At 39.2% G+C, this 27,713-nt stretch overlaps 1 protein-coding gene across 2 annotated transcripts in view; it reads left to right on the top strand.

The window, feature by feature from the left end:
- Positions 1-3,673: 3,673 nt before the first annotated feature.
- SAMD3 (sterile alpha motif domain containing 3) overlaps positions 3,674-27,713 on the top strand; it is a 42,059-nt gene continuing 18,019 nt past the window's right edge. The window contains exons 1-6 of one of the 2 annotated variants that reach the window (XM_074923956.1): positions 3,674-3,765; positions 4,221-4,326; positions 5,075-5,264; positions 9,393-9,503; positions 19,742-19,927; positions 20,238-20,322. In XM_074923956.1, the coding sequence (XP_074780057.1) occupies positions 4,248-4,326; positions 5,075-5,264; positions 9,393-9,503; positions 19,742-19,927; positions 20,238-20,322 (651 nt within the window). In that variant the 5' untranslated portion in view covers positions 3,674-3,765; positions 4,221-4,247. The remainder of the gene's footprint in view (positions 3,766-4,220; positions 4,327-5,074; positions 5,265-9,392; positions 9,504-19,741; positions 19,928-20,237; positions 20,323-27,713) is intronic. The other variant, XM_074923965.1, reaches the window with a different exon arrangement.

Genomic DNA, 27,713 nt, shown 5'->3' with positions numbered 1-27,713 from the left:
TTTGTATTTTTAATGTGACACAGTTTTCTTAAAGTTGAATATAAAAGGGCTTGATTTTACAGGGGCTCAATTTCCAGAAGTTGTGGTCTTAAAAAAAAATAAAGGCTTTTTCTTCTACAGCTTAATGTATTATTTCATGTCTTGTGCACTTTTGCCAGTGGCAGCAATGACAGTGTCTCCTCCGCATGACTGTTAAATCACCTTAAAACACAGTCATATTAACTTTATTTTCTTCTTTTCAAATTACCAAATAACTTGTACAGCTCTAACAGAGAGGACAACTTGGTACTTGTGTTGAATCTTGTTCAATTGGGACAGCTCATTTTTCCAGCACTGTAGATAGTACAGATGAAAATATTTTTAAAGTTCATATAATAAAAACCTGGGTACTAGAAATGGCATATTTAACCAGAAGCACATGTATTAAGGAAAGAGTTGATTATTTGTAATATTCTTCAGATTTCATTTCTGCAGCAAAGGAATTTCTCTGCTTGATAAGCTCAATAGAAGGGCATGTTCAGAACCCTTGATACTCCCTTTAACTCTGATCAAGCTTTTAGAAGGGCTGTCTGGCTTGTTCCCCTTTATCTACAGCCAAGTAATGGTCATGCATGTTTTCTTTTTAGATCGTCTTATATAGCCTTACTCTCACATAATATGGGTTTTTCTCATGTATCTGCTGTACATTTTGTATGTCTCCTGATCTTGCAGCTGCATGTATAGAGTAAGATACTCTACAGTAGAAGATACATGTATAGAGTAAGATACTCTATAATAGCTTAGAAATGAGAACTGAAATGTCCAATTTAAGATTTGTTCCTACATTTGTATTCAAATTTTCTTTCCCTCTCTTCACATTGCTTCTTTCAGCCATCTCTGAAAGCATTCGGTATGCTTCATGCTAGCGTGTGCCTGATAAATGTCAGCAATATGTTGTTGGCATTTTCTTCAGGAGGTGGGGAGGGTGACAGAAGTGCTGTCTTGGAGTATTTCCCTATATGTTATTGAAAAGGTTTGTGGACAACTGATGTTCTTTTCATGATAACTCAGCACTGCATCCAAGATGACATATTCTGCCTTTTATAAAGTTGCCTCAATATATTTTTAATTATTTTTAAAATGGGTTAGTAGTAAGTGTAAAGAAAATAATAATGTCTCTGTAATGCATACAAAGATAAAACCAAATTTGGAGAACATAAAAAACCCTGCACACAGGATACTTTACTTGGATCTTTGGTATACACCAATTCCTACTCATCATGCTTGCAAGTTTGAGATCTGGACCTGTACAAAATGCATCATATAGCAGTGATGTATAGATGTGCACACATCACATTTCTCACTCTTGTACTAAAATGTACTAAAATTAACCTTAATTCTGGCCTCGGTGACATCCACATCCACGTAGAGTCTTGTTAAAGGCTGTTGTGTTTGTAGTGTGATGTCATAGACTCTCTCACAAGTCAACATGTAAAATAGATATAACTCACTTTTCCTGTCTAAAATGTTTTGACACATAGGTTTGTTCATTTTAAAGTGTCACTTCAAGTTGATGGTAGCTCATTATATCTTATCATAAAATAAACTGCAAGATAAATCAGTGTGCATGCAGTATGGGTCTGCCAGCACAGGCATGCTGGCCATGAACCTCATCTCTTGCTATTGTGTAACCAACTATATCAGCAGAAATCTGAACCATAGATAGGTCTTTAGCTTAATCTGATTAAGACCCAAGATTTTCATCCTTCAGTCCTGAAGGATTTTACAGTTAAAGCAAGTATTGTCCTGGCTCATCCTAGGGAAAATTAATGTTCATTCATTTCATTACTTAATTTCATTAACTAAGGCTGGTTAATTCCTAATGATAGACATCATTCACCCTAGGAGTTTGAAGAAATGTGTCCGTGATTGGCTGTATTTATTAACAGACAGGTATTGCTCACACTTAGAACTGTTCTGAATTTTACTTGAAGTTATGCTGTAAATTGCTAAAATACTGTCTGTCTTTAAAATGTTGCCATTGTTTGGTGGGTGCTTTTTTTTTGGTTGTTTTTTTTTTTTTGTGTGTGTGTATGTGTTTTTGTTGTTGTTGTTCTGACTTTTAAGAATTGACTTAAGAATATAAATATTCATGTGTTTTACCACACTGAACACAGGGAACCCTTCACTGGATAGTCCTTTGATGTTACTGTAATAAACAGAATCATTAATGAAGATAAATATCAGACATCTATGCTCAGTCTTTTTTGTGGACTCCATAATACTGCTAGAAGACTAGTGTGCTCTTTTCCCAGCTCCTTTATCTATAGTATATGCAAGTAAGTGAAACCACTTTTGAGAAGCATTTCAAATTATTTGTGTGTAGTGACCCTTTATACAGATAATTTGATATTTTTTTTAAAACAGCCTCTAAACTGTCATCACTTCCTCCCCCCCGCCTCCCCCCCCCCTAAAGTGTACAGCCTGCATTTCCATGTGCAAATAGACATTTTGCTGGAGTTAGCCACACAGGGCTACATGTGCATATTGTTGTGCATGGCTGTAATTTGTCCAACGTTTTGAAATGTTGGTATTTGCCTGTCTGCTTTAGCAGGACTGTTCTAGGCTGTTAGTCTTTTTTACAGGATGAAGCAGCGACCTTTCCACCATTTTAATGTATCTCTCTACTGTTACACTGCTTGGTCGATACGGCAAGTATCTTTCTGCCTTGCATTCCGTTCTAACTTTCCAGTTTTCGGAGCCTGGGTTTGGGTTTTTTTTTTTTTTTTTGTGGTTTGGTTTTTTTTTTTTCCTTTGGTCCTACTCTTTGCAAGGAAGTAAGAAGTGTGACAGGATGGTGTGATTTTTAATTTACACCAGAGTTCTCAACAAATAATGACTTTTCACACCCTGTTATTGCTGCTTAGCCTGGGGGAGGAGTTGTATGGCTACTGTTGTCATATCAAATTAAATCCACTCATGTAATTCAGAAAGACATTCCTCTTAAACTTAACCCCTTTAAATTGCTGAAGTCTACTGGCACAAGAGCATAAGCTGAAGTGCATCTATTTGGAGGGTCTCTGCTGCTGAAGGATGAAAATGGAAATTTTTGTTATTCAAGGATGGTGCGCACCTTTTTTGTAGTGCAGTGGACCAGATCCCGATGAAGTTTGTGTGGGTGAATCCCCATGTTAGCCTGGAGATCACTGCAGGCTCGGGGCATGTGCGTGGATCTGTTTTAAGAAGGGAAATGTTTGGCCAGCGATGCCAAAATTGCTCGTCTGAAAAGCTTGCTTGAATAATTTCCTCCAACGTTGCTTGCTGTGGATTGCAAGCACAGTCATGGAGCACTCGGTGCTCCTTTATGTAGTAAATCTCAAACACATTGGTAAGAAAATCACCCTCTGAGAGAGTTTTCTGTTGTCCCGGAGTTGGCAGAGTATCGGGCAAGCTTTGCCTTTATCAGGTCATCTCTCTCGAGGAGGTTGCTGTGGGTTTTGGTAAGCGATGTACCCCCCTGGCGATTCAACCCAGCCCCCCCGGCGTGTGTGTGTGTGTGTGTGTGTGTGTGCGCTCACGCTGCCTGCTGGGTTTACTCACCCGCGGGTGGGCTCCGAGTCCGTGTCCGTGTCCTCCCCCTGGCCCCGCCGGACCCCGTGGACCGTCTCCCCGCACTCCTGCATCTTCCCAGGGAGGGCTGGAGTCTGAAGGATGAGACCAGCACATAACAGCGGGACTAGTCCCCTCCCCACCGTTTTCCAGAAGCTTTATTGCCCCTAACTGTTGGTAACTGAGGGTTAAGAATTTACTCGAGTACCTGCTTGGTGGTGCAGAGAGGGTTAAAGTGCTTGATTTATTGTAAACATACATGTGACAGACTCTTATCTGATAGCGGGTTTGGTTTTTTTGTTTCTGTAAAATGTCAGCCATTTCCTGATGAGCGTGGTGGTGCTGAATTTCACACCTTTTTTCTTCTCTGTGTGGAAACCTGGGTGTTAATGGTACTGAAGCAGGTCGTGTTTTATAAGGAATGAGGCTGTCTCTTAGAGCAGACGGAAAGCAGGAAAGGGAGAGGAGGTGAAGAATCCAAGGAAACTGCCACTTCCAACAGGCATTAGTTGGATTATTTTGCACTATTTTTATTCGGAACATGTAAATGTAACATTATCTGCTAAGTGCATTTTTTTCCTATGAAATGTTGGAATTCAGTATGAAAATAATCCTCTCTTTTCGTTTCACAGCAAAGTTTGGCATTGCAACACCTGAAGATGGAAAGTTGGTCGGTTGATCAAGTCTGCAACTGGTTGAGACAGAGAAATTTAGGAGAACTAGTTCCTAAGTTTCGTGGTAAGCATTTTTGTTGTTTGTGTGGGGTTCGTTCGATATTTCTTTCTATGCCTTTAAATGGCACTGCCTACCTTGTTTTGGGGCACGTATATATATGCTAGCTTAAGCCTTTTATAGACATTTATTAGGGTGAGAACTGACATAGATCTGAGAAATCAAAATAAGTGCAGATTTATTATGAAGTCTGAGAAATGCTGGGGGATGAGATTAAGCTTGTATGTAAATAGATGCACCTCAAATCAGAGCTGGCAGTTTAAAAGGCTTGACAGGGCCTATTTTGTATGGTATAAATCTTTGAAATAATGTAACTGTGGTGTGTAAATGTTTTATGTCTGAGTATGTAAACACTCTACAGAGGAATGCATGAGAAACCGTTATGTGAACAGACTATATGTTTCATTCTCTCTTAAAAAGCTTGCTTTCCTCATTAACAAAGTAACAGCCTGCTGGGGTCTAACCAAGGCCTGATTCAAAGCGTTAAAATGGTCAGCTCACTGCTTCTGTATGTTTCAAACTTGGCTTTTTGTCGGAGGAAGGTGTCTGGCCAGTGACTAGGACTCCTGGTACTGCTTGGGAAAGGACAATAGCTAAAACATCATCTTTTGGGCAGTTGAAGATGATTGTCAGTAGTAGACAGCATACCTGCCTTTGACCTGTCCTCCATCATCAGGCAGCTTCAGGCATATAGAATGTTACTGTAGCTATAAAGTTCCTTTACAGTCATTCTTTAATCACCTTCAATCTGCAGAAGAAGAAGTAAGTGGAGCAGCTCTTCTGGCTCTTAATGATCGTATGGTGCAGCAGCTGGTGAAGAAGATTGGGCACCAGGCAGTGCTGATGGACCTGATTAGGAAATATCAGCAACAAAAAAGTGGGCTAGAATCCCTTCAATACTGTTGTGAAACAGCTTCTCCAAAATTTCTGGAATTAATCAGTGGGTGAGTTTGTACATGGCACAAAAAATATCAGTCTGGGTATAGTTGTATTTTTTTCATAGCATTTTAAAACTGGCATTTGCTAGCTCTTCACCTGTAAGTTGTAACTGTTTTTTATATCTTGAATATCACTAACGACATGTGAAATGCAAAATGAGGTTATTACCTTGTGATTTTAAACAGAGCATCAATGTTCCCGAACAACACCATTAATTAAACTGCTCTTCATTTTCAGTTCTAGGACCTAGTTTTCATTTGGATGAAGCATCATCAAACTTTTATAGCTAAAGTATTCTGTATTTGCGATACTAAGCTTTTGAAGCACTTACTTTTAAACCTTTACAAGTCTTGGAGTAAAATCATGATTTAACCGGAGATAGTGTTTGTGTCACAAGTGCGTTTAAATTCAGGTTTTCAAAGCAAGCTCTGAATTTGATCTAGGTATAAGCATTTAATAATCCCACTGCATGGAACTAGATAGATTTTTAGAAAATAAATTCCACAGAGATTGTCTTCACTGAGCATGTTCTGGCTCTTGTTTGAGTAGGGTTTCTTCTTGTTGTTTTTATTTCTGGTTTCTTGGGGGGATGCAGAGGCTGTTTGGATGGGTTGGTGGATTTTTTTTGTTGGGTGTTTTGGTGTGGGCTGTTTGGGGGGTTGCGGTTTTTGGGGTGGTTGTTTTCATTGGTTGGTTTGGTTTTCCTATACTTCCCCTCCATTCTGATCTATTGTAAGTCTTGCAGGTTTATTTTTTCTGGATGTCTTGGCTGAGGAGAGGCATTCTGAGCTCTCACAGTGGTTTCTTCTAAGCCCAAGAATCCTGAAAGTAGAAAATAGCTTGCTGTGGATACAAAAAGCTCTTTTTTGAAGGAAAGGACTCTAGCACTAAGCCTGCATTGGTACACAGTAATAGGCCAGTAGGAGTAGATCTGTAAGAGCATTCTCTGTAGCATTTTCCTTCATCCAAAAGGAGTCCAGGTTGTGTACTCTGAGATGACTCTACAGTGCAAACCAAAAAATGGTGATGATTGGGTTATTTCCAAACAAATTGCACTCATGAGCAAAACTACTGTTCACATAGATACAGCCTCTTGGTCCTTGTAAAAGTATTTATGAAACCCTTGGGTAAATGCTCCTGCGTTGTTGGAGGGAAGGGGGCATGCAGGAAGAGGACAATGTCACCACGTGTATGATTTATCATAGACCTGAAGTATGCAATCACAGCCAGTCTCGGTTCTCTGCACCATGGTCCTGCCTCACATGATTTATAGGAAGCTCCCTCTTTAGAGTTAGGTATCTGCTGTGAAGAAAACCACTGTATGTGGGCCTTTCATCCAAAATGCAGTAGATGTGATAGTGATTTCAGCAGAGGATTTCAGAAGAAGAAAACATGTTCTTAGGTTTAGGGCAGTTTGAATGCTGCTTTGGATATTTAGATTTCATTCTTGACTTCATCAGGGATGTTTGGCTAGACTGCGTCTCAGGTGTGACCATTCCCTGTGTACTTCTCAAGTCCTGCAAGTCAGGCCTTACTGTTTTACAAAGAACCTGCAGTTGCAATAATGTGAAGGCACAGCTTTTCTGTGAAGTTCTTCAGACTCCAAAAAAATCAAATGCTGGAAATCTCAAATATAAGTGAATATCATTTACTTTAAAATCTTTTACTACCTAGTCTTCTTGCCTGGAAAATAAGCCACTGGTATTCCTCTATTTACAGGGAAGTTAGGTAAATAAACTGCTGTTTCTGAAATGTTTTGTGTGCAAGAGACAAGGACCACCGAACAAAACTCAAGCATATTTAAGAAATGCATTCAGTCATGTATTTTTAGAATCAGTAAAAAGAACAAGATATTCTGTGCAGTTTGGGGTATAGAATGATGAAAATTTCCTACAACAAAACCAGTATTTTATTATAAAGCTAAAAGCTCTATGCTTCTATGCAGGTAGTTGTAACTGTTACTTCTTAACTCTGGAGTGCTTGTCATAGTGATGTAGTTTGAAATTATTTCATCTGTCCCCTAACAATAATTTATTTTGACCTAATTTAGTGATTTAGGACTAGAATAAAGTGTATGAGACACTTTTTTGAATGCAATAATTATTTTCTTTGTAAGCTACTTTACACAGAGCAACAGAATATGTGACAAAACCAAAAATTCATAGATCTAGAGTATATGCATAGTGAATTCACATTTTCTCTGTTGCTTGGTGACGTTAGGCTGAATTGCAGTCTTGGTCGCATGAACAAAGTCACCACGCTAAGGTTCATTGTCAGCAGCACCCACAGCTGAGCCTGCAGTCCCACAGCTGCAGGGCACAACTGTGAAAACCGAGTCTGCATGTTCCTAGCTCTTCTGCAGTGCTTGAGCCCAGGTGAAAACCAGCCACCTTTTCTGTTTTGCAGAATTATTTTTTGGTCAGGACAGTTCCTAGAACTAGCTCACTCTGTGAGGGCCAGGGCCAGGGTGGAGAAGGCATTATTCAGCCACAGGGCAGGGGAGAAAGCAGCACCATAGCAGTCTCCTTCTGGATCAGCTGAAACAGCTGTGGAGCTTCCAAGAGCTGTAAGCAGTAATTTCCCTGTTGTATTTCTCACATGAATGCTAACCCCAGTGCTTGTTGGTGCATCCTGGTGGGCCACCTCTTTACCCTGGTGTCCTTAGCACATCTTCTAACTGAGTGTGAATTGTGCTCTGCTCACCTCTCTGCTAGGTGAAATAAAATAAATCTGCAGAAATAAAGTTGCTGGTTGGATGTGGAGTTTTGAATATGGTAGTGAACACTTTCTGTGTGGAAGTAATAGACTTGTGAAAGGACACGAAATATGATTTACATGACCAGCAGTTTGGATTAGGACACAGGAATAACATCTTGTGCTGTTGCTGGTAAGGTGGAAGCATTCTGGGTCATGCAGTAGAAACCATGTTTACGTGCATATGAGGAGCTCACAGAGATATTACCAGGTAAATATAACGATGCTTTCCAATTCCAAGATCGATTGTTTCTAGGAGCCTCATAGAAAACACACTGGACTTTTCTGGGTTTAACTGGATAGCTAAAAAAGATTTGTTGATTCATGAAAGGGGGAAACTCCCCATATAAACTTGGCAAATGTTAATGTCACTTCCAATAATAGCCTTTCAAATGTGAGTGCAGCTGAGGCCAGAACAGTTTATAAAGCATCTTTGGAGTTCAGAGATCCTGAAGAGATGAAGTACAGAAAGGAAAATTGTGTGTGTGTGTGTGTGTGTGTGTGTGTGTGTGTTGTCCTTGTCGTGCCCCTGTCCCCCATCCCCCTGCCTGCCCCCCCCCCCAAAAAAAAAAAAAAAAAAAAAAAAAAAAGAAGTTGATGGCTGCCATGAGTTCTTGGCAGCATAACAGTAGCCCCTATCTTAGCTGTGCCTTTCCCCCAGGGCAACCTAAACCTGACGATGTTGGCTTTTATCAACAAAAGGAGAAGAAGAAATAACAGGAAAATTAGGAGGGAGAGAGGTGAACACAAAGGTTAAACAGAAGACGGTGCTTTGGGCTAGTACATAGATGACAAAGTTGGTATGTGGAGTTTTCAGTGCTAGTGACAGGCTTGAGTAAAGCAAATAACCAGGAACAGTGGGATGTGAGACCAGGGTGCATTCGGGGATCATCTAGAGTGGTTGGAGTAATGCAAAACTGACTTGAAGGTTCAAGATGGATTTAACTTCCAGAAAAAAACAAACATTCGAGGTTCTAGTTGAATAGAAACTGCCTTACAATACTGTGTAAATTGCTCTTTCACCCCACACCTTGCATATTGTAAAATTAGTTATTCCCAGAGATCAGGAGATGTCAGACTATGAAGATGGCAGTTATCCTGCAGCCCTGAGGTTTACTTTCTTGGGTTTTGTAGCTGAGTAATTAGAATATCACTAGGCAGTATTATTTACAGTTTTCCTTTTAACTTATCACAGTTTGGTAACTGAACTGAAAAACTGATTAAGAGACACCAACATCAAATAATATCATGACTATTCAATATGATAATTTTCCTCCTTTTGCATTTGACACTGGTATTTTAGAACCCTGAAATACCGCTCTTCTATAAACTGCACAAAACCTGACAGTGAAAATATTTTTTTTTTTTCCCTTTTTGAGGGCAACTGGCAGACAAATGTTAAATTCTTCTGGTCCTGTGGAGCAGAAAAAATACCTGTGCTCAACAGAAAATGAAGAAGGACTAACTGATCACAGAATGTTAAAGCAAAAGTAAGTTTATAATGCACTTACTAAATTTTTCTTACTTTTGAAAATGACGAAAACTCTTTGCTTTGTTAAGACTAAACAGATACTTAATAAAAAGTGATCCTAATTATCAGAGATCAGGTTCAGGTATATCCAGGTATATTTAGAAACCATCAGGAGCAGAAATTTATTAGGATTTGAGTGAATGATATAGACAAATGGTGTTTTTTCTGCCCATCCTCAGTCCTTGCTCACTATTTCATATGTTACCTCCTGCAGAGAGCAAGATCCAGGTTTGTCTTTATTTGTCTAGTTTTTAAGTATCCTTTTTTACAGATGTGCTTTTGGTAGCAATCTGGTAAATTAGCCATATTCCACCCTGTAATGATTATAAAAATATCGTGTGCTTGAGGCACCTTCAACATAGCAGGTGGGAAGGTAGGCATGCTGATTCCATTTGCAAGCTCATTTTCCTTGGATATCAAAATGAGTCTTCCTAAAAACTGAAGGCAAGATGGATGGGGTTTTTATTTGCTTTTGGTTTTGTTTTTTTTTTATTTTCCTCCTATACCTGCTTTTCTCCTTTGAAATGGGCAGTTAGTGCTGGAAGAAAGTCCTGCTCCTCTTCCAGGGTAACTGTTTTCTTGTTTCTGAAACTTTGTCTGCTCATTATTCCCATTTATTCCCACCTGTTAAATTCCCCCACTTGCCCCTCTGCTACCATCCTCCCCCATAGATGTGACTCATGGCTTCACCATTCTGAGATAAGAGGAGGTCTTCCTGCAAAAATGTCTATTTACTAGTTAAAAAAGTAACAAGGAGTTAGGAAAAAAGCTGTTTGGGAGCAGAGGAGAGGGTTTAGTGAATCACATAGTTAATGCTTTTAAAGTCCTGCTACGAGCTTCAAAAGAACAAACCAAAAAACCCAAACCCAAAGATAGCTTCAGCATTGTTACCAACAAAACAAAACCAAATCACTTAAACCCTCAGAATAAACCATTAAAATGATCTTGCAACAATGGTTTTTAGCTTGTACTTCTAAAGGATGCTTATTTTTAATTAATGATGAGTAATTTGCCCTGTGCTGTATAAAGAGTTTTAAATGGGTTGTGTGAATCAGCATACCCCAGAATAGGCTGGCTTTAGGAAATGTTCTCAGCAAATATTGTTAGTAGTAGCTTTCAAAGGCCGGTAATGGCCTGTTAACGGAAAGGGACTGCAAAAGAGCAGTGCCAATTCACCTTGGGGGCAAAAGAGCAGAAAAGGAGGGAAGTCTGCTGTTGTAAATGGAAGTGCTCCTTCTCGGTGAAGTAGTAGATGCCCTAAAAGTCAATGGAGCTGTGATGATTTGTAGTCCTGGAGACTTGAGTAAATTTTATGAGGGCTTCTCTTGAAAGGTCATATGAGAAGCTGGCAAATGTCTTTCTCTGAAACAGCTGTTTTAACTAAGACTGAGGATGCAACTGAACAGCCCGTGCATCCATTAGCCACTGCACTGGGTTCATCCCAAGCTAAATACTATTTTTGGACATGGATTCTGTTGTTTAGATATATCTATGGCATGGCCCACAGCAATAAATACAGTGTTATAGGGTTTAAGTCTGAATATATTTTTTTTTTTCTTCTTCCTGCCTTCCTCTCCCTACAGTATTCATTACATTTTCAACAACGCTAGAAAATGTTAATGTTTTATATGCTTGAAGGGATTATGCCAGCTATAAGAAGTCTGTGAAGAGCTGAATAAGGCGTTTGTTTTCGAAATTTGATTATGGGAACAGAAAAAGCTTCTTTAACTATGATATAATGGTAGATTCTTAGCCTAGAGTATAAACGTAACCCCCCTGTCCATTCTGCTAATATACTTACTTTGAAAGCTGGGTCGGTTGGTTCACTCAAGTACCAGTCTATGGATTTATGTGCCGTGATGAAAACTGGCTTTACACATCAGATTAATCATGGCTATTTTTGGTATTTTGGAATAATATTAATTGATATTTTTGTTAGATCATCTAGTGCGGGTTTTTTTTCCATTGCTTGGAATTTGGAATGTTTAAAGTCTGTGCATTTGTTTCTCTCCCCTAGCCTCTCATCTTAACTAATGGGGAAAGGAGAGCTGTAGTTAATATAGGGAAGTGTTTCTGCAAATAAAACACTCCAGACTGTCTTATACTTAGTAAGAAGGAGGCTAGGTACCCATTTCTCATCAGTCAGGCCAGGTTTGGAAGACAATGATGACTGTCACTCTTCCTTAGTGGGTGTTCCCACTTCACCTACTTATGTGGTGGCAGAGCGGTTCATATAAGCACTTCTAGAGTCAGTTCTGTCAGGAATTAGTTTAATTCAGTAGGGTTGGTTTAAAAGTACAGTTGAAATGATCTGTATTTGGCCAAGGTTACACTTGTAGCCTCTGTTTCTTCATTCATTTCATCCAATCTGAGAAAGAAATTATAATTTTGTGAGTTGGGTTTCTGTCTTCTTTTCTTTTTTTTTTTTTTTTTTCCTTTCCCCAAAAGATCCGTGCAACTATAACTGGCATGGTTTTGCTTGAAATGAATTCGTGGGTACATTTAGGGATTATTAGCTCTGGTGAACTGGCTCAAAGTTTCTCTGTATGCTTCCTGTGTAGATAATACTAACAACTGTGTTAAATACATTCTTCTGTATTACTAAATATTACAAAAATATCAAAGAAAATTGTTTAAACACAAAAATAAAGAGTAAGTGGATGCAGCAATTGTATAATTTTATTTTTCTATTTTTCTTGTATTGAATTTGTGCATGCATAGAACCAGAGGAGGTTTGCATATTACCTCAGTGGAATAATTTTTTGATAGCAACTACAGAAGTAAAAACAGCCAGTCTTTTTGTTAATCTCCCACGAAGATTAATCCTGAAGCAGTGCTTCTCAGTGAAGACAATAAGATAGCTACAGAAGATGATTCAGTAAATACATTTCCCCTATACCTGCTTTTCTGTATCGGAGTACCAGCGGTTTGATGGCTCCTAGCAGCCTGGTGTTTATCTTGTTGCTAAGACAGAGGCTGTCATTACTTGTAAACTCCTGATACTGCTGTGAAAAAACAACCTTTTATTGGTTGGTTTATAAGTTCTGTCTGCCTTTCCTCAAGGTGTTTGTTTATCAAATGACATCCCTAATGTATCCCTTTGTCACTGTTTCCAATATGACAGTCCAGCTGTTTTCTTTCAAGAGTGATGTCCTGATACACGTTTATTTGTACATTTATTCTTCCTATAAAAATGTGTTCTGTAGCTCTTGAGTGTTGTGTAACAGATTTACTGTCTGAACGCCTTGAAATAATTTGCTCAGAGCAGGCTTACGTGCACAAGTAGGATAACAGACCTTCTGGCCAGCCTTGACAGCCTTGAACTTCCCAATTTGCTGTGAATTTAGAAGATGTGGTGAGTGCTCAACTAAACCTGGGTCTGCTAAGTATCTATATACCAGTAAAGCCATTGACAGTATACTGGTGCTGGTGCTCATGTAAATTTGGGCTGATGGCAAGGACAATGAATGAAGATTTATTTGACTACCAAAGGAAGATTTATTTGAAAATAAACTTGGGTCCTGTCTCCAAGATGTCCACGCTGGCCTGCATGGTTGCAAACAGGTGTTCATTTATTTCCACAGTGGAACCGACTTGCCTGCTGCAAGCCCTCTCGAGGCTGGGGACCTGCCAGCGTGCACTAGTGCAACGTTTAAACTGGTAACACCCCGTTGATAGGGACTGGAGGTGAGAAGAGCACGGAGCCACATTAAGGATGCTGTATAGCTCCTTAGCTAGGGCAGTCTCGCCACTAGTTCAGCTGGACTGCAGACAACTGCACTGACTACTGGGTAGCTGCATCTGAAGTGTGTTTTAGTTTTGACATGTCATACTGTTAATGATCTCTACAGAGTTGCTTCCTTTTCTTGCCCATTGCCCATACTTCAGTATTGTTGGTCTGTGTATAATGTTTTATAAGAAACACACTTAGCTTGTGCTTTAAAAAGAAGAAAAGAAAGGAAAAAAAAAAGAGTAGCTAGCCTAAAAAGTTGTCATTTAGTCAATTGTTTCAGATGATTTCACTCCCTCACACGAGAGAGCATATACTACTTTTATATGTATACATATATACAAATATGCAGCTATAGTCCTACAAAGAAAATCTCAGCTGGACTGTGCCTTTTCGTATATAACTTAAGAGTTTTTTAGTTTCTATGTAGAATTTTATTGTTGATATTATCAGAGTTATTTCTAGTAGTTAGTTCATATGGACATGAAAAGCAGCCATAAAAAAAAACATATTAAGTTTGAGGCAATGGTCAATAGTAGAAGAAAAGAAGTACTGTCTGTCTTCTTCAAAAGTACAGACATCTGATGATGCTTCCTTTCATTAAACATTTTCAACAACTAATGTTTAGGGATTCCAAAACCATAACTTGCATCTAGCTCATTAATTTTAACAGTGATAGATTATTTCTTATATGAATTTGTCTCAATACTTCTGAAGCTATTTATTGTTTCAATAGTAGATTTCCCTGTTGAATGATGTATCACAACAGAGAAAGAATTTATTTTTTATTTTGAAGATTCCTGATAATTTCACTTCTATTGTTACTCCATCTTCATAAGAACTGTTATATCTGTGGGTTTTGGTTTGGTTTGTGTAGGGTTAGGGGAAAGTTCTTTAAATTTAGGTTTTCAATTTATGTTGTTGCAAGAAATTCTGTCACTTTTTTTTAAGTCAGCATTTCATGTCCTTATCATTCCAGTGGGAAGCTTAAGGATGTAAACTTCAATTAAAACAGCCCAGAAGACTTGCAGTAATATATTTTCTGTGCTTGTTGTCTCAATATTTTGGAAGTTAAGGAAACTAGACTCATGGTTTTGGAGCCCTTGCAGTCAGCAGAGCTGAATTAACTGATATGGTGCAGTGAGTCTTCCATAAAACTTGCAGGAAAAAAATAATTGTTAAATCTCTCTTCTTCCACACCAGAAATAAGCCAAGACTTGCAAATGACTTGCAGGAGATACTAACTGCATTGCCTTGTTAAGGTCTAGTAAAGCCGTAAAAACAACACCAGAAAAGCCAAATACATAAAATTCTTTGGATACAGTATAACACATCTGACATGGGTGAATGCAAATAAACCCTGTTTCCTTAAAATGGCCTGATTTAGCTGGCAGTTCCGTCAGTCACATTCCCCGAGGAGCACTTTCTCTCCCCCCTCTGTAACCTCCAGCTCTGCCCTCGGATGAGATGGAAGTGCAGAGCCTTCGTTTACGTGATGCAGCTCCTGAGAATGGAAACTGTCAAAAAATTTTGATTCCGTCTAGAAGAAGGTTATGTCTGCATGTCACAAACTTCTCTTAAAGCTGATTAATTTTGTCTGTAACTTCGTGGTCATACTGAATGTGACGATTTCTATAGCAAGGGTACTGCAGGAAAAGCTGAAACAGGAGCTGCTCTGGGTAATGGGCAGCTTCGGTGTTTGTCAGCTGCCATGTCCCAGCCTTGCTGAAGCTAATGCTGCTGCGGGAAACTTCTTGTTCAGTCTAAAGGATACCTGCCCTTGTGTTTAGTGAGAACTGAAAAAGTAGAAGACGTCATCAAGCACTAGGTAGACTGCAAATCCCAGGCTCTAGGGAATAACTGTGAAACTGTGCATTTGTGCTGAAAAGTAGGAAAGGGCAGTGAAGCACATGAAGAGAAAGGCATAAGAATCTGTCAGGCACAGATCTAGGAACTGTGAATAGGAAAGAGAGCCCTATTTTATTCTACTATTGAAAGGGGAAAAAGAGTTTCTTTTGATGTTTAATCAGCTATCATCATTTCTTTTGATGGAAACAACCTTTACAACCTGAAATATTGTCATACAGATGAAAGCATATGTGTGTTAGAGAAAAGGAACATTTTCTACAGTTGCAAATGTTTCCTTTCTTCACATCTGCAAGTTCCATGTTTTCTTTTATCTTCTGTTTCTTCCTTGGCTTTGTAGATGTGGACATTTTTCCAGCCTACAAATCTTCACACAGGAGTCTTTTGCTGATGTTTGGTGTAGACATGTGAAAGGCTAGACCTTCACCTGTGAAAAATGGGAATCTATTGAGGCTCCACCCATGTGCCAAGTTCTATCTGGATGTGCTGAACATGGAAGCCCATTGACGTCAGCAAGGTTCTGCTCAACTGTGATGACCTCTGAGTTACTGAGCTGAGCTGAATACTCAGCAATGGGTATGATAGGCTCATGGACTTTAGGTAGACAATCAGAGGCACACAGCCTTTTTATATGTGTGATTGCTTGGCCTTTAAGTCACTTTTTTTTCCGAAATGAACTAAATAAGATGCAGGAAACTGATACTTCTTACCAGTATGCTCAGAAGCTTAAAAAAAAAAAAAATATATATATGATCTATTATTTGAACCTGTTTCTAGGTAGCTGTGCAAAGTGCAGTAGATATCTTGATTGAACTGTCTATACTGATGACGAGATTATTTTTATTGACTTGTCACAGCTGATTCAGTCAGCTCTGTCACTCTGCGTGAGGTTGCCCAGGACACTGAACTTGGACACCATGATGCTGTGTTCACTCACCACTCTTCACACACCCCAGTGCAGTCTAAAACCTTCATCAAATAATCTGGATGATGCTGCAAGTGTGTAAAATCTTTGCTTTTTTGTCAGTAAACCAAGATATTCCCTGGGATTAGGGAGTCCGGGGGTTATATTTCAAATAGGTGGGGTTTTGGGTGTTGGGTTTTCAGTTTTATTTTGGTTTTGGGTTTGTTGTGGGGTTTTTTGCCAGATGAAGGAGACAAACAGCTCTTCCCAAAATGATTTATTTTGTAGTTTCATGGCTCACTAAACATGCTCTGTGTGAGCAGTAAACATGCTGTGTGTGAGCAGTGTAAGGCTGTAATGGAGTCAAATAAATAAATAGCTGTGTGAAACAGTGCTGTGACTTAGTACAATAAGTAAAGCAGTCATCTACAAAAGCTAAGTGATCAAAAGCTCTGTGATTAGTTGTGTCCTTGTTGAAGATATGCTTCTTAGGATGCAGTCCTATATTGCAGCTAAACATAAAGAGTCCAGCTTGCTTCATCTGCACTGGTATTTGTTTCACAGCATGGGGAGCCATTTTGGGGACCTGAACAATGAGAAAACTAAACCAAGAAGAAAAATGAAAAACTTAATCACTGTAGCTCCTTGAAGTAACTTGCTGCAGGGTGAGACTTCCCAGTACCAATAAGAAAGAGGTAGACAAGTGACAGTGGGAGGAGAGGGGGACTGACATTTGGCAGCAGTTAGCCATGGGATTGATTTAGTTGCAGCATCAAATATCTTAAGAACTAAGAGAAAAGACTATATGTAGGAATTTGTACTTTGGGATCTTGATCTTATCTCTGTGTCTCAGGTTAGCTAGCAGACCAGAAAGGGATGGTTAGAAACGGGCCATATTTGTTTGTACCTACATCTCTAACTGTAATGTTGTTCTCTACAATCAAGGAAGGTCTTGGCTATCTGCGTAAATCCCAGCGCACATACAGTTTAACTGAACTGTTCTTTTAGTTAAACAAGTTTGCATGTGAGCCTTTTAGGGGATAAAGTTTAAGTGTGGTTAAACTTTAGTGTCTCTCTTCAAACAAACTTCTATTTCACTGTAAAATATTACTGCACATATTTAACATGACTGCCTAACAGCAGTGATTTCAGCAAAAGATAGTAAAATATTTAATCTATTGCACTGTGGAGACTAAAGGAACTTTTGTATCTTGTTTGAACATCAAGGAGGTATTTTCTGGGTTGGGTATGGCTGAAGAGAAATGGAATCTGGAGTATTTTTGTCATACTGGCAAATGTGAAGGGACTGGTAGAGAGAAGAGTTACCATGCCTCCATGGCTATTAGCCATCCCAACTCCAAGAAAATTTTATTTTCTTCAAGGAAATGAGTACAGTTCAGTTTGCCTGAACTGAACCTGCTAAACCATTACACTCTTTTCAGTGGCAATTCAGTGTCACTGGTATTAGCAAGAAAAGGAATATTAGTTCAGCTCAGCTACAAATTACTGCCTGTTTCAAACTTCTGTACATTTTTTTTGAGATAGTTTAAATGCTAATGTATTGAAAATAGTGTTTAGTAACTTGCAGCCTGTCTCCTATATCACATTCATCAGCAAAGTTGGTGAAAGTACAGGATTCAAACTTGCATATTCCTCATTGATGCTACATCTATGCTTTATTTGCATAGAAGGGATTTCCAGCTGATTTCATAATCGGGGTTGGGTCTTATTTTCCCATTTGTGTATTAATTTCTCACCAAAAAAGGACATGAATGTGTCTGTGTGGATAGTTTGTCACTTCTCACACAGCTTTTCCTGCTTTTGAGATTGCATTGTACTAATAGAAGTTCACTACAGTTTGCATGTACTGTTAACCATCTGTGTTCTATAAAATCTGGTGAGCTTGGAGAGACAGCAGCCTTGGCCATTTTGTACCCATTTTGCATGGGGAAATGACAGTGCTGTGAGTACTTCTAGTATATCTATGAGGATCAGATGCAGTAACCCAATTTTTTTTTCAGCACTGTATTGCAATTTGAAGCGGTGCTGGGGTTGGTAAAGTTGTACCATGGGCTGTAGAGCTTTTACTAGCCTGCAAGCTGCTAAACTACATTAAAAGATATCAAGATGGTGTAGCAGCATAACTAGGTCAACAAAATTGTCAGTTATAAGTTAACCTACTCAAGAAGGTATTGAGGCTGTAACTCATGCTATAGGGGCCCAAAAGAATCTGCCTCCCAGGCATATAGTAATCTTTCAAAGTGGTATAAAGCAATTGCAAGTGCTCATCCATTGGTATTGCAGTTGATTTTGCCAGCCTAAAGATATTGGTTGCCACAGGGTTTTTTTTACATTCTTATCTCAAAGAAGCTGGATAGCAAAACCTCCCAGTGAAGACCTTGCTAAAACTCTTCACAACTCTTACTTACATACCTAGCTCTTGTCTGTAGGCTACCATAGAAACCTTTATGAGTGAAAACTTGTAGGTTTTAGCAGTATTTCCCTCCGTAACTTTCATAGACTAAAAAGCTAGTGCAGCTTGGAAGGGACACCAGAGCATGCCTAGTCCAGCCACATCTTTGTGTGGGAGGTTTCACCTACCAGGTGGGAGAGTCCTAACTTGAGACATATACAGTATGGATTTCAACAACTGTGGTAACTGTCTTAATTTCCTTCATAATTAGTGGAGAGAAATAGATGAGAGACAACATCTGGTCTGATTTAGATGTCTTCTGGTTGTTCTGTCATCCTTCGGTGGTGCTTATGTCTCCTCAGCAATGCTTATGTCTCCTTAGTGAATACAAAGGGAGTGCAGGTAATTAATTCAGATATAGATATCTGTATATTTATACCATGTAAGCATCTACATTTGTCATTTATAAAGATAGCATTTTATTTTAAAAATTCTTTTAAAAGTCTAGTAGTTGTTTTCAAATTGCAGAGAGCAATTTAAATTAAAGCAAACATGAATTGCAGCGGTATTACACACATAATGGGACTCTTGAGATGTCTTTGGCACCTCTCATTTGAAATTTCTTTATTAAGTCTTTACTACTATGGCTGGGAAGCTGTTTAGGGCTGCCAGAGCCACTCCATCTTTTAGGTGGCTCTTGATTGACTTTCAGCTCCATTTATCTCTACTTTTCCCCGTGTTCCTTCCGAATTAGGGTTTGGCAGGCTCTCTGGAGGCAAGAAGCACTTGTGTAGCCAGTGGTGGTATCCTTCCTCAGACTCACCCTAGCTGTGGTGTGACATCTGTAAATAGTGCTGATGGTCTTCTTGGGACAGGAGCTGTGGGTACTGATGGGCTGTGTCTGCTGTTTCCAGCCATTGTGCTGATGTTAACTGCCTTCATTGCTTCTTTCCCCTTTGGGAGGACAGTCCTAGCTAATGTTGTGTATAGTTTTTCATTCAATTCAGCTGTTCAGCTTACTTTCAGGAGTTATTCTGCAACAGTATCAAGACCTCAGAGACTTCCTCCACTCTGCCTTCTCCTTTTGGTTAGTGACCACCTTCTAGCATCTGCTAATTAAAACATTTCACAATTGACATCTGGTTTTAACCCCACATGTTTTGATTGCAGCTTTTGTGGTTATTCTTCATGTAGAAACCAAGAGAGCAAGGCTCAAATTTCTGTAACTTTGTGTTGAATTTTTTCTTGTATTTTTCTTTTTCTTTCTTGCTTGCGTTTTTACAGAAAAAATCAGAAATCATTTTTTGCAAGATACAAGACATTGCAGTGGACAAGTTCTTACACATTGCCAGACTTTCCTTACGATGTCAAGTGCATATTGGCAGAAAAAAAATGCCCTGATCACAGTATGAGAATAAGGATTATTGAATTTTTACAAGCAGACATGACAAAATACCTAGGAGGATCACTGTAAGTAAACATTGTTTGTTAGATTTATTTGGAGGCATTACCAATTGGCTGCAGAAGTAAATTTTCAAACTAATGTAAAGACACTCTCTTTAATATACTTGCTTAAATAGAGGAGGCTAGGGGCTTGAAACCTGTTGAAGCCAGCAGGAAGACTTCATGCAAACCTTAAAGCTCTTGCCTTTGTATTTGAAGGGGAATTGATAGTCTTGGAAATAGTCAGTTTGATGTATATCAGTAGAGACTCCAGACAGTGTTTAATACTGTTTAGAATACCAAGTATTTTTTTTACATCTCCATCTTGTTTGCACAGGTACCCGAACAGTCAGCAATATAACATTGTTGTCAATGCTCTGCTGCAGGCATACCCGTTCCTTGATGAAGATGGGAATGGTTTTGTAAGTATGGTAAAGAGAACTCTGTCTTAAACAATACAGATTGTTTGGGTTTTTTTCCCCACATAATCAATCATAAGAAAATTAACCTAGTTCAGAGGAAATCGGTATAAATTTCTTACATACTGGCTCTATTCAGAGCTGTAAGCTTCACTTTGACATATCACATTTTTATTTCATTATATTAATTAAAGATTAATCCAGTTATAGCCATTCCTCAAAAGCACTGAGATCATGCAGGCCTGTACATGAAGTCCCTGGTTGCTTGTTGGGTATAGTTTCTTTCTGGATTGATTTCTCCCAAAGGGTAAATTTAAGTAAATGTGACCTATTTTTTGTTTTAAAAAACAAGGAAGCCAAGCCCTTAGAAAATTGTTTGTATGAGGACTAACATACATGAGGACTAACATACATGATGCTCTTGCAATGCACTTTGATCACCTGTGTGTTAGATACCTAGAGACAGCATGTAGTAATACTACTGGTTTAAGTATGTTGTGAATCTAGGCTAAAAAAATTTAATTATTAAAAGATACTGGTTGGGATCTCAATGGGGACATAACAGAAAACAGTGGAAGGAGATGACTTAAATTTAAACTATGTTTCTTCTACTCTTGTGACCCAGAATACATATCTGTGGTCTCAGAGGACAGTGTTCACCTTTTGACTTCACATCATTGCTTTGCCATGTGATGCTTTTATAGCATCTTGTAAAAGCTTGTGAGACTCAGTGGGGATTGTTAGCTTTAAATGTATATAAATATATATCTCGTGTGTAGTTACTGCAGAAAGCAAAATAATTTTGAGAATAATAAAAAAAGTGAGGGTTAAGGGATGGCTATTCTAGTTCTCCTCTGAGCTCAGGCATTGAGGACGGAAGGGACTAAAGAAAACAAATACATCTCAGAGAGGAAAGCAGGAACAGAAGGATCAGAGAGCAAAGGTTCACCCTTATTTTCAGTCAGGATGCCTCTCTGAATAGCCCAGTGGGGGTCCCAGGGCAGGGTCCCAGGTAATGATATGCCTTCGTCTGGCTCCCTTTGTGAAGGAGAGCTGGAATGACATTCCGGTCAGCCTGAAGACCTTTTTACAGCCTTTAACTTTTAAAAACTGTTTTTAAACAGAGATTCTTAAGGTAGGCTTTCAAAGGGCTTTAATTGCAGCCAGACCACAGGCTGAGTGAAACTACCCCATTCTTTTGGAATGGTTCATTGCTTCCCCCTACCTGATGAGGCAGAGACTTCAGGGTTGTTCTTTAATCTTTTGATATTTCTCTCATGCTTACTAGCAAGCATATCTGGAAGAAACCACCATAAGGAAGCGAGGCATCTGGAATTAGCAGTTTGCAATATTGCTAGTCTAACGCTTCTGAGCCAGCCCCTTTACATTGCTTGAGGCAGGAAAAAAAAAAAAATGCACTAAAGGTGTATGTCTGTATACTTGAGTTTGGAGGAGGGGGTGAGAATGAATTCCTATTTTTATTGGCCCTACTGTTAGACATTCTGTTCTTCCTTCATGATTACAAAGGCTATAAATACTTCTTTTTTCTTGATCTGAGATAGTTGTGTGTTACAACAGCTGTGGTTTAAAACAAACCCTATAACATACGCACAGCTACTTTAGCATGAGATTTGCACTAAAATTGAATTCATATAACTTTAAGAAACAAATGAACAACTAAAAAAATGGTTAATTATAATTTAAAATTTTTTTTATCAGAAAAATAGTCTTCAGCAGCTCAAAAAGGTAAAGTTTTAATAGGTTTTCCTTTTAAAATTGACTCAGGCTAACATGGGATTTTAAGAATTGCTGCTTGCTATGTCCCTCGGGGCTCAGTGTTGAGCCCACTCCTGTTTTTTATTGATGATCTAGATGAGGGGATTGAGTGCACCCTCAGTCAGTTTGCAGATGACACCCAGTTGGGTGGGAGTGTTGATCTGCTCGAGGGCAGGGAGGCTCTGCAGAGAGACCTGGACAGGCTGGAGCCATGGGCTGAGGCCAACTGGGGGAGTTTCAATAAGGGCAAATGCCGGGGGCTGCCCTTGGGCCACAACAACCCCCAGCAGCGCTACAGGCTTGGGGAGGAGTGGCTGGAGAGCTGCCAGTCAGAGAGGGACCTGGGGGTGCTGATTGACAGCCGACTGAACAGGAGCCAGCAGTGTGCCCAGGGGGCCAAGAAGGCCAATGGCATCCTGGCTTGTGTCAGCAATAGCGTGGCCAGCAGGGACAGGGAAGGGATCTCACCCCTGGACTCGGCACTGGTGAGGCTGCCCCTCGATTCCTGTGTTCAGTTTTGGGCCCCTCACTACAAAAAGGACATTGAATGACTCGAGCGTGTCCAGAGAAGGGCAACGAAGCTGGTGCAGGGTCTGGAGCACAGGTCGTACGGGGAGCGGCTGAGGGAACTGGGGGTGTTTAGACTGGAGAAGAGGAGGCTGAGGGGAGACCTCATCGCCCTCTACAGCTACCTGAAAGGAGGTTGCAGAGAGCTGGGGATGAGCCTCTTTAACCAAGTAACAAGCGACAGGACAAGAGGGAATGGCCTCAAGTTGTGCCGGGGAAGGTTGAGACTGGATATTAGGAAGTATTTCTTTCCAGAAGGGGTTGTTAGGTGTTGGAACAGGCTGCCCAGGGAGGTGATGGAGTCCCCATCCCTGGAGATGTTTAAGAGTCGGGCTGACATAGTGCTGAGGGATCTGGTGTAGTTGGGAACTGTCAGTGTTAGGTTAATGGTTGGACCAGATGATCTTCAAGGTCTTTTCCAACCTTAATGATTCTGTGATAACAGTACTGAAACACAGGTCTTGTAAGACATAAAATATTACTTACTGAAAGGTTTCTGAATACCTTAAACTTGTTTATCTATAATAATTATAGACAGTTACTATTGCAATTTTTGAATAGTATATTGGAAGTATTTAAGAAAAGTCATCAAAAATTCAGAGGTAAAGCAGAAAGTTCATAATTTGGGGACTGATAGCTAAATATAGAGAAGGAAAACTGTGACAGTAGAGTAGTATTTTAAGCAAAAATGGGAAATTGGTTACCTTAATTATTAAATAACATATATATAAACTTCTGGAGATGCAGTTCATATAATGTATTTTTGGTGTCTGCATTGGGAAGAGAGGAATAACACTATGGAAGTTCTTGTCTCTTTCTGTGGACTCCAAAGGGAGTCTCGAGTGACCAGCTGTGAACAGATGTCTGTGTCTGATAGATAACCCCCTCCTTTCAGTTTGTTGTCAGGCTGGAGAAAGGGACACACCAAACATGGCAATTCAGCTGGGCAAGTCTCTGAGAATAATGGTTTCCAGGACTGATTAATAAAGTTATCTGAGTTTTAGAATCCCAGCAAAAATGTTTTCAAGTATTTGGACTTTTAATTTCTTGTCAAAATTACAGGAAAAATAAATAATTGTACATTTCAAAAAACAAAAGTGTTGAACATAGTTTGGAGTACTAGAGTCCTGATTCTCTCTGGATTGCTGGAGCTCACTTCTGCCATTGGTGTTTTACTTTCTGCCACACAAAATACTCTATCCCACTGTATTGCAAACGATATTAATTTATTGTTCTTTATTTATTGCTGTGCTATGTCTCAGTTCCTAGATTCAGTTCAACTCTAATGCTTAAAAGGAAAGCAATTGCTTACCCATTGGGGTGGGGGAGCAGCCACAGCAATGTCTGATGGGGTCTGCAGAAGCTGTAGTAGTTCTTAATGAGATGCCCTGAGAAGGACTGTCGGTGGTGTGATTTTATTTTTAACTCATGAGTCTTATGGTTTGGAGCCCATCATCATAAATAGATGTGTCTTGGCTGCTGGAAAGATGCAGTAGAAACTGTTCTGGGTTCCTCCGTGGCCAGTATGCACCCCTGTGTGTGTGGGCGTGGGTGGGCAGGGGCAGCCCATGGGGCATGCTGGCTGAGAAAAAGGAAAGCTCATCCCATGGGAGATCTCGACATTCCAGAATTAGATTTTTCTTCTGACCACAAACAGAAAATCAGAACATAAAGAACTTGGTGTAATGAAAAACTTGGAGAAGCTCTGAATTGGAAATGTCAGCACTTTTGTTGCAACATTTTCACAGGAATGAAAGGTTTGGAAAATTGGAAAGGGGAAAGATCTGCTGGAAAACATAGAGGAACAACAACAAAAACCAAACCAAAGAGCGCCTAATATCACACCACTATTTTCGTGACAGGAAAAAATTTAGTTGCAAAACTTTAAACGTTTTTTGGTTTGTTTTTTGGTTGTTTTTTTTTTTTTTTTTAAATAATGTATTTATTCACAACTTCAAACTATTTTAAACAAGTAAACAGTGTGTGCATTATGTAGAAACTTAGTCTAATAGTTTCAATCTCATACTGCTGCAATAAGAAGTCATTAAAGGTTTACTGTTTTAAGATTTAATAGTAAAGTAAATTTATAATTCTATTTTCTTGGTTAAAAGGTTTCCCATTTAATTTTGCAGTAGGAAAAAATATGCTTCTGTGCCATCAGCCCTTTTACAAAGTATATCCAATGCAATATAGTCAGGATGATTATAATGATCCTAAATGAATAAGTTTACAAATAAAATTACAAATAAGCTACTTACGTAGTATGAATTTAAAAAATGGTTAGTTACTAGGTCAATCTAGAAGAAGGAATTATGAAAAATTCTCCAAAATTCTAAATCATAAAAACCCATCATTTTATACTAAAGGCAAAACTCTTTTAAGAGGTCTATGGAGCACTTAGAATGAATTTAATTTTCTTGCCCTGTTCCAAGATTAGCTTTTGGAAAAAAGTTCTTTAAAGTTATTACCTAAGGAATTTTTCTCATGATATTTCTTTCTACTTAAAGAATAGTGTTATCCTGAACTAACAGATATAACATTAAAAAAACAATTAATGTCCATTTAATAATTAAGTAGATTATTAGATTTCAGATTTATAATGCAGCCAATGCAAGATTTGTAAGTGGTTACACACAAATAGATTATATAGAAAAAGCCAAGGTCGTAGACACAGCAGTCAAAAGAAAGTTGACATGACACTCTTTCTTGACTGCTTGCAAGATATAATTCTATTTGTATTTCTTCCTTTTACAAGGGTTACAAGCAACCAACCATATGGAAAGAGTCACCGGCCTTATTTTATTTAATTTCAGCCAACGTGTTGAAAATTGTATGGTTTCAAGAAAACCTTACATGAGGAAGCAAAGAGAGGGCTCTCTCATCTGCACCACTTGCCAGTGGGCTTTGCGTAAGAGGCTCCCCGGAGCTCAGGGCTGCTGAGCACTGCTGTGATGCCGGTGTAGCCTGGGATCCCAGTGCTGACATGCCTGATTTATGTAACTGCTGCGCACAAAATGATTATTTGCTAGTAAATTACTGCTTTTAATCTGCGTGTAATCCTTTCCCTCCTATGTCAGATAGACACAGACTAATCCTTCTGCTCCCTTACAAGCATTGTAAACCTTCCTGGGGTGGTTTGGGCTTTTTTGGGGGGAGGAATTAATAGTAAATAAAGTTATCAGCTCAAAAGTGGTAATGAAAGCATCCTTTTTAGAAGATCCATTACCCACTAGGGAAACCATATAAGTGTATGTGCTTGCAGTCTCATTCATGAAATAGGTATGTGAGAAGGGACTTGGCTAAGCTTATGAGAATCCTATTACAGAAATAGATTTAGTTAAAACTCTTAATTTATCTGAGAACAGGAGGATGAAAGCTGAATGTTTTGAACTTTGAGGGATATTTAAAGCTCTGTATAGGTGTCAGCATGTTTTTTCATGTGGAAGAATAAGCAAAAACGTCTTCTAGCTAAACAAAGGTTTTCAGAAGAAAGAAACGGCACAAAACTCAACTAAGGGGATATTTAAATTGTTGACTGATAATATATTCTGGGATGATCATGTTTTAAAATATTTTGACATCTGTTGAACACTTCAGAAAAGTATTAAGCTAAGGGTTTTGTTTGCTTGTTTCTTAACAGCCTTAAAATAATAATGTTCCAAATACATTTTGTTAGGCATATAACTTTGGGGTATTTGCATCAAAATGTAAATACATAGGAACAGAAAAATGTATTTAGGAACCTTACTGGTTCAGGCAGAGAGTAAATGGGATTTTCAAGGCATGAAGTCACTTTACTGCTTCTGAAAATGATACTGGGGTGTAATACTCAAAGGGATGTCGTAAATGTCTCGTGAGAAGACTGGGTGAGCAGTTGCCCTCTATTCCTAATCGTTATGTTTAGGTTGGTGACAAAGTGACTCCTGTTGTGGCACAATCCTACATCTGAAGTTTACATACTAGAAACTAGGGTTTGCTTGCTTTCCAGTTCTCAGATGTTCAATTGTGACTGGCAGTGAGAGGCTACTTCTGTAAGGATCCATAGGTGGGTGGGTGGGTGGCAGCAAGTGTCCCCCGAGGAAGGACACACCTGCCCTGGTTGGCCAGGTCTGCTCAGGAAGCTGTATTGTTGTATTCTCATAGCTCTTCCACTATCCTTTTTTACCATTAATAGAGGCCTTTTAGGATTCTGAAGGCCTGTAAGTCAACTAGTACCCTAGGGAGGTGAGAGCAGGATGTTCAGCAGGAGAAAGTCAAGGTCACACTGCCTTCACTACAATCTCTTGAGAGACTCTCCCATCTGTATCTCATGGGCAAGAAAGGCATGTCAGACTTGCTGCAAAGAAAGATACAATTTAGTCTATTTTTACTGAATTCTGGTTTACACCAAAGTTAACCCTTAAAGTCATATGACCTTGATTAATAAAGGACACCATTTTGGTAAGGAATTTGGGGTAATCCTTCTTCAGTTTATATTGTGTTTTAGTATGTCAGTGAGTACAGGCTTTAGTATTAAGTGAGTGTAGTACAGGAGACAATTTTAGAAAATGAAGTAACAGCTATTTGAATCTCTCTTGCTACGTTCTGTCAATTACAGTCACTTTTCTGCCTAATTTTTGTTCCCTCTGGCTGTTGAAAATGCCTCAATAACTGGAATAAGCAGCTGCTTTTGAGGATTTGACAAAACATTTTCTATATTCACAACTGCAGGTTTTGGCTGCAGATGTGTTTAACAGCCCTAGTAATTGCTTCCCCACGTGTCATAGTTAGCATGGCTGGGTCCTGCCACAGGACATCCAGCCAGGGACTTCAGGTAAACAGCTGTCCGTCTTTAAGGACGCATGAAGAAGTTGCTGTCCATCCAATTTTCAGAAGTGACTTTTTCGTACTCAAGTGAAAAAAAGACGCAAATGTGATAGAAATAGTGGGACAACATAAACTCCATCTTTGGCTGCCAAGGAGTGATGAATGGCTCCATTAAACGGGGACTGCATCCTCTTGCAGTGCAGAACTGCCTTTAAGTTGCAATTTACATGTCTTGAGGAGTCTTA

This window comes from Athene noctua, chromosome 1 (genome assembly GCF_965140245.1).
Source record: "Athene noctua chromosome 1, bAthNoc1.hap1.1, whole genome shotgun sequence".
Taxonomy (NCBI): Eukaryota; Metazoa; Chordata; class Aves; order Strigiformes; family Strigidae; genus Athene; species Athene noctua.
Note: the sequence above shows the minus strand (reverse complement) of the source record. Positions and strands in the feature narration are given on the sequence as shown.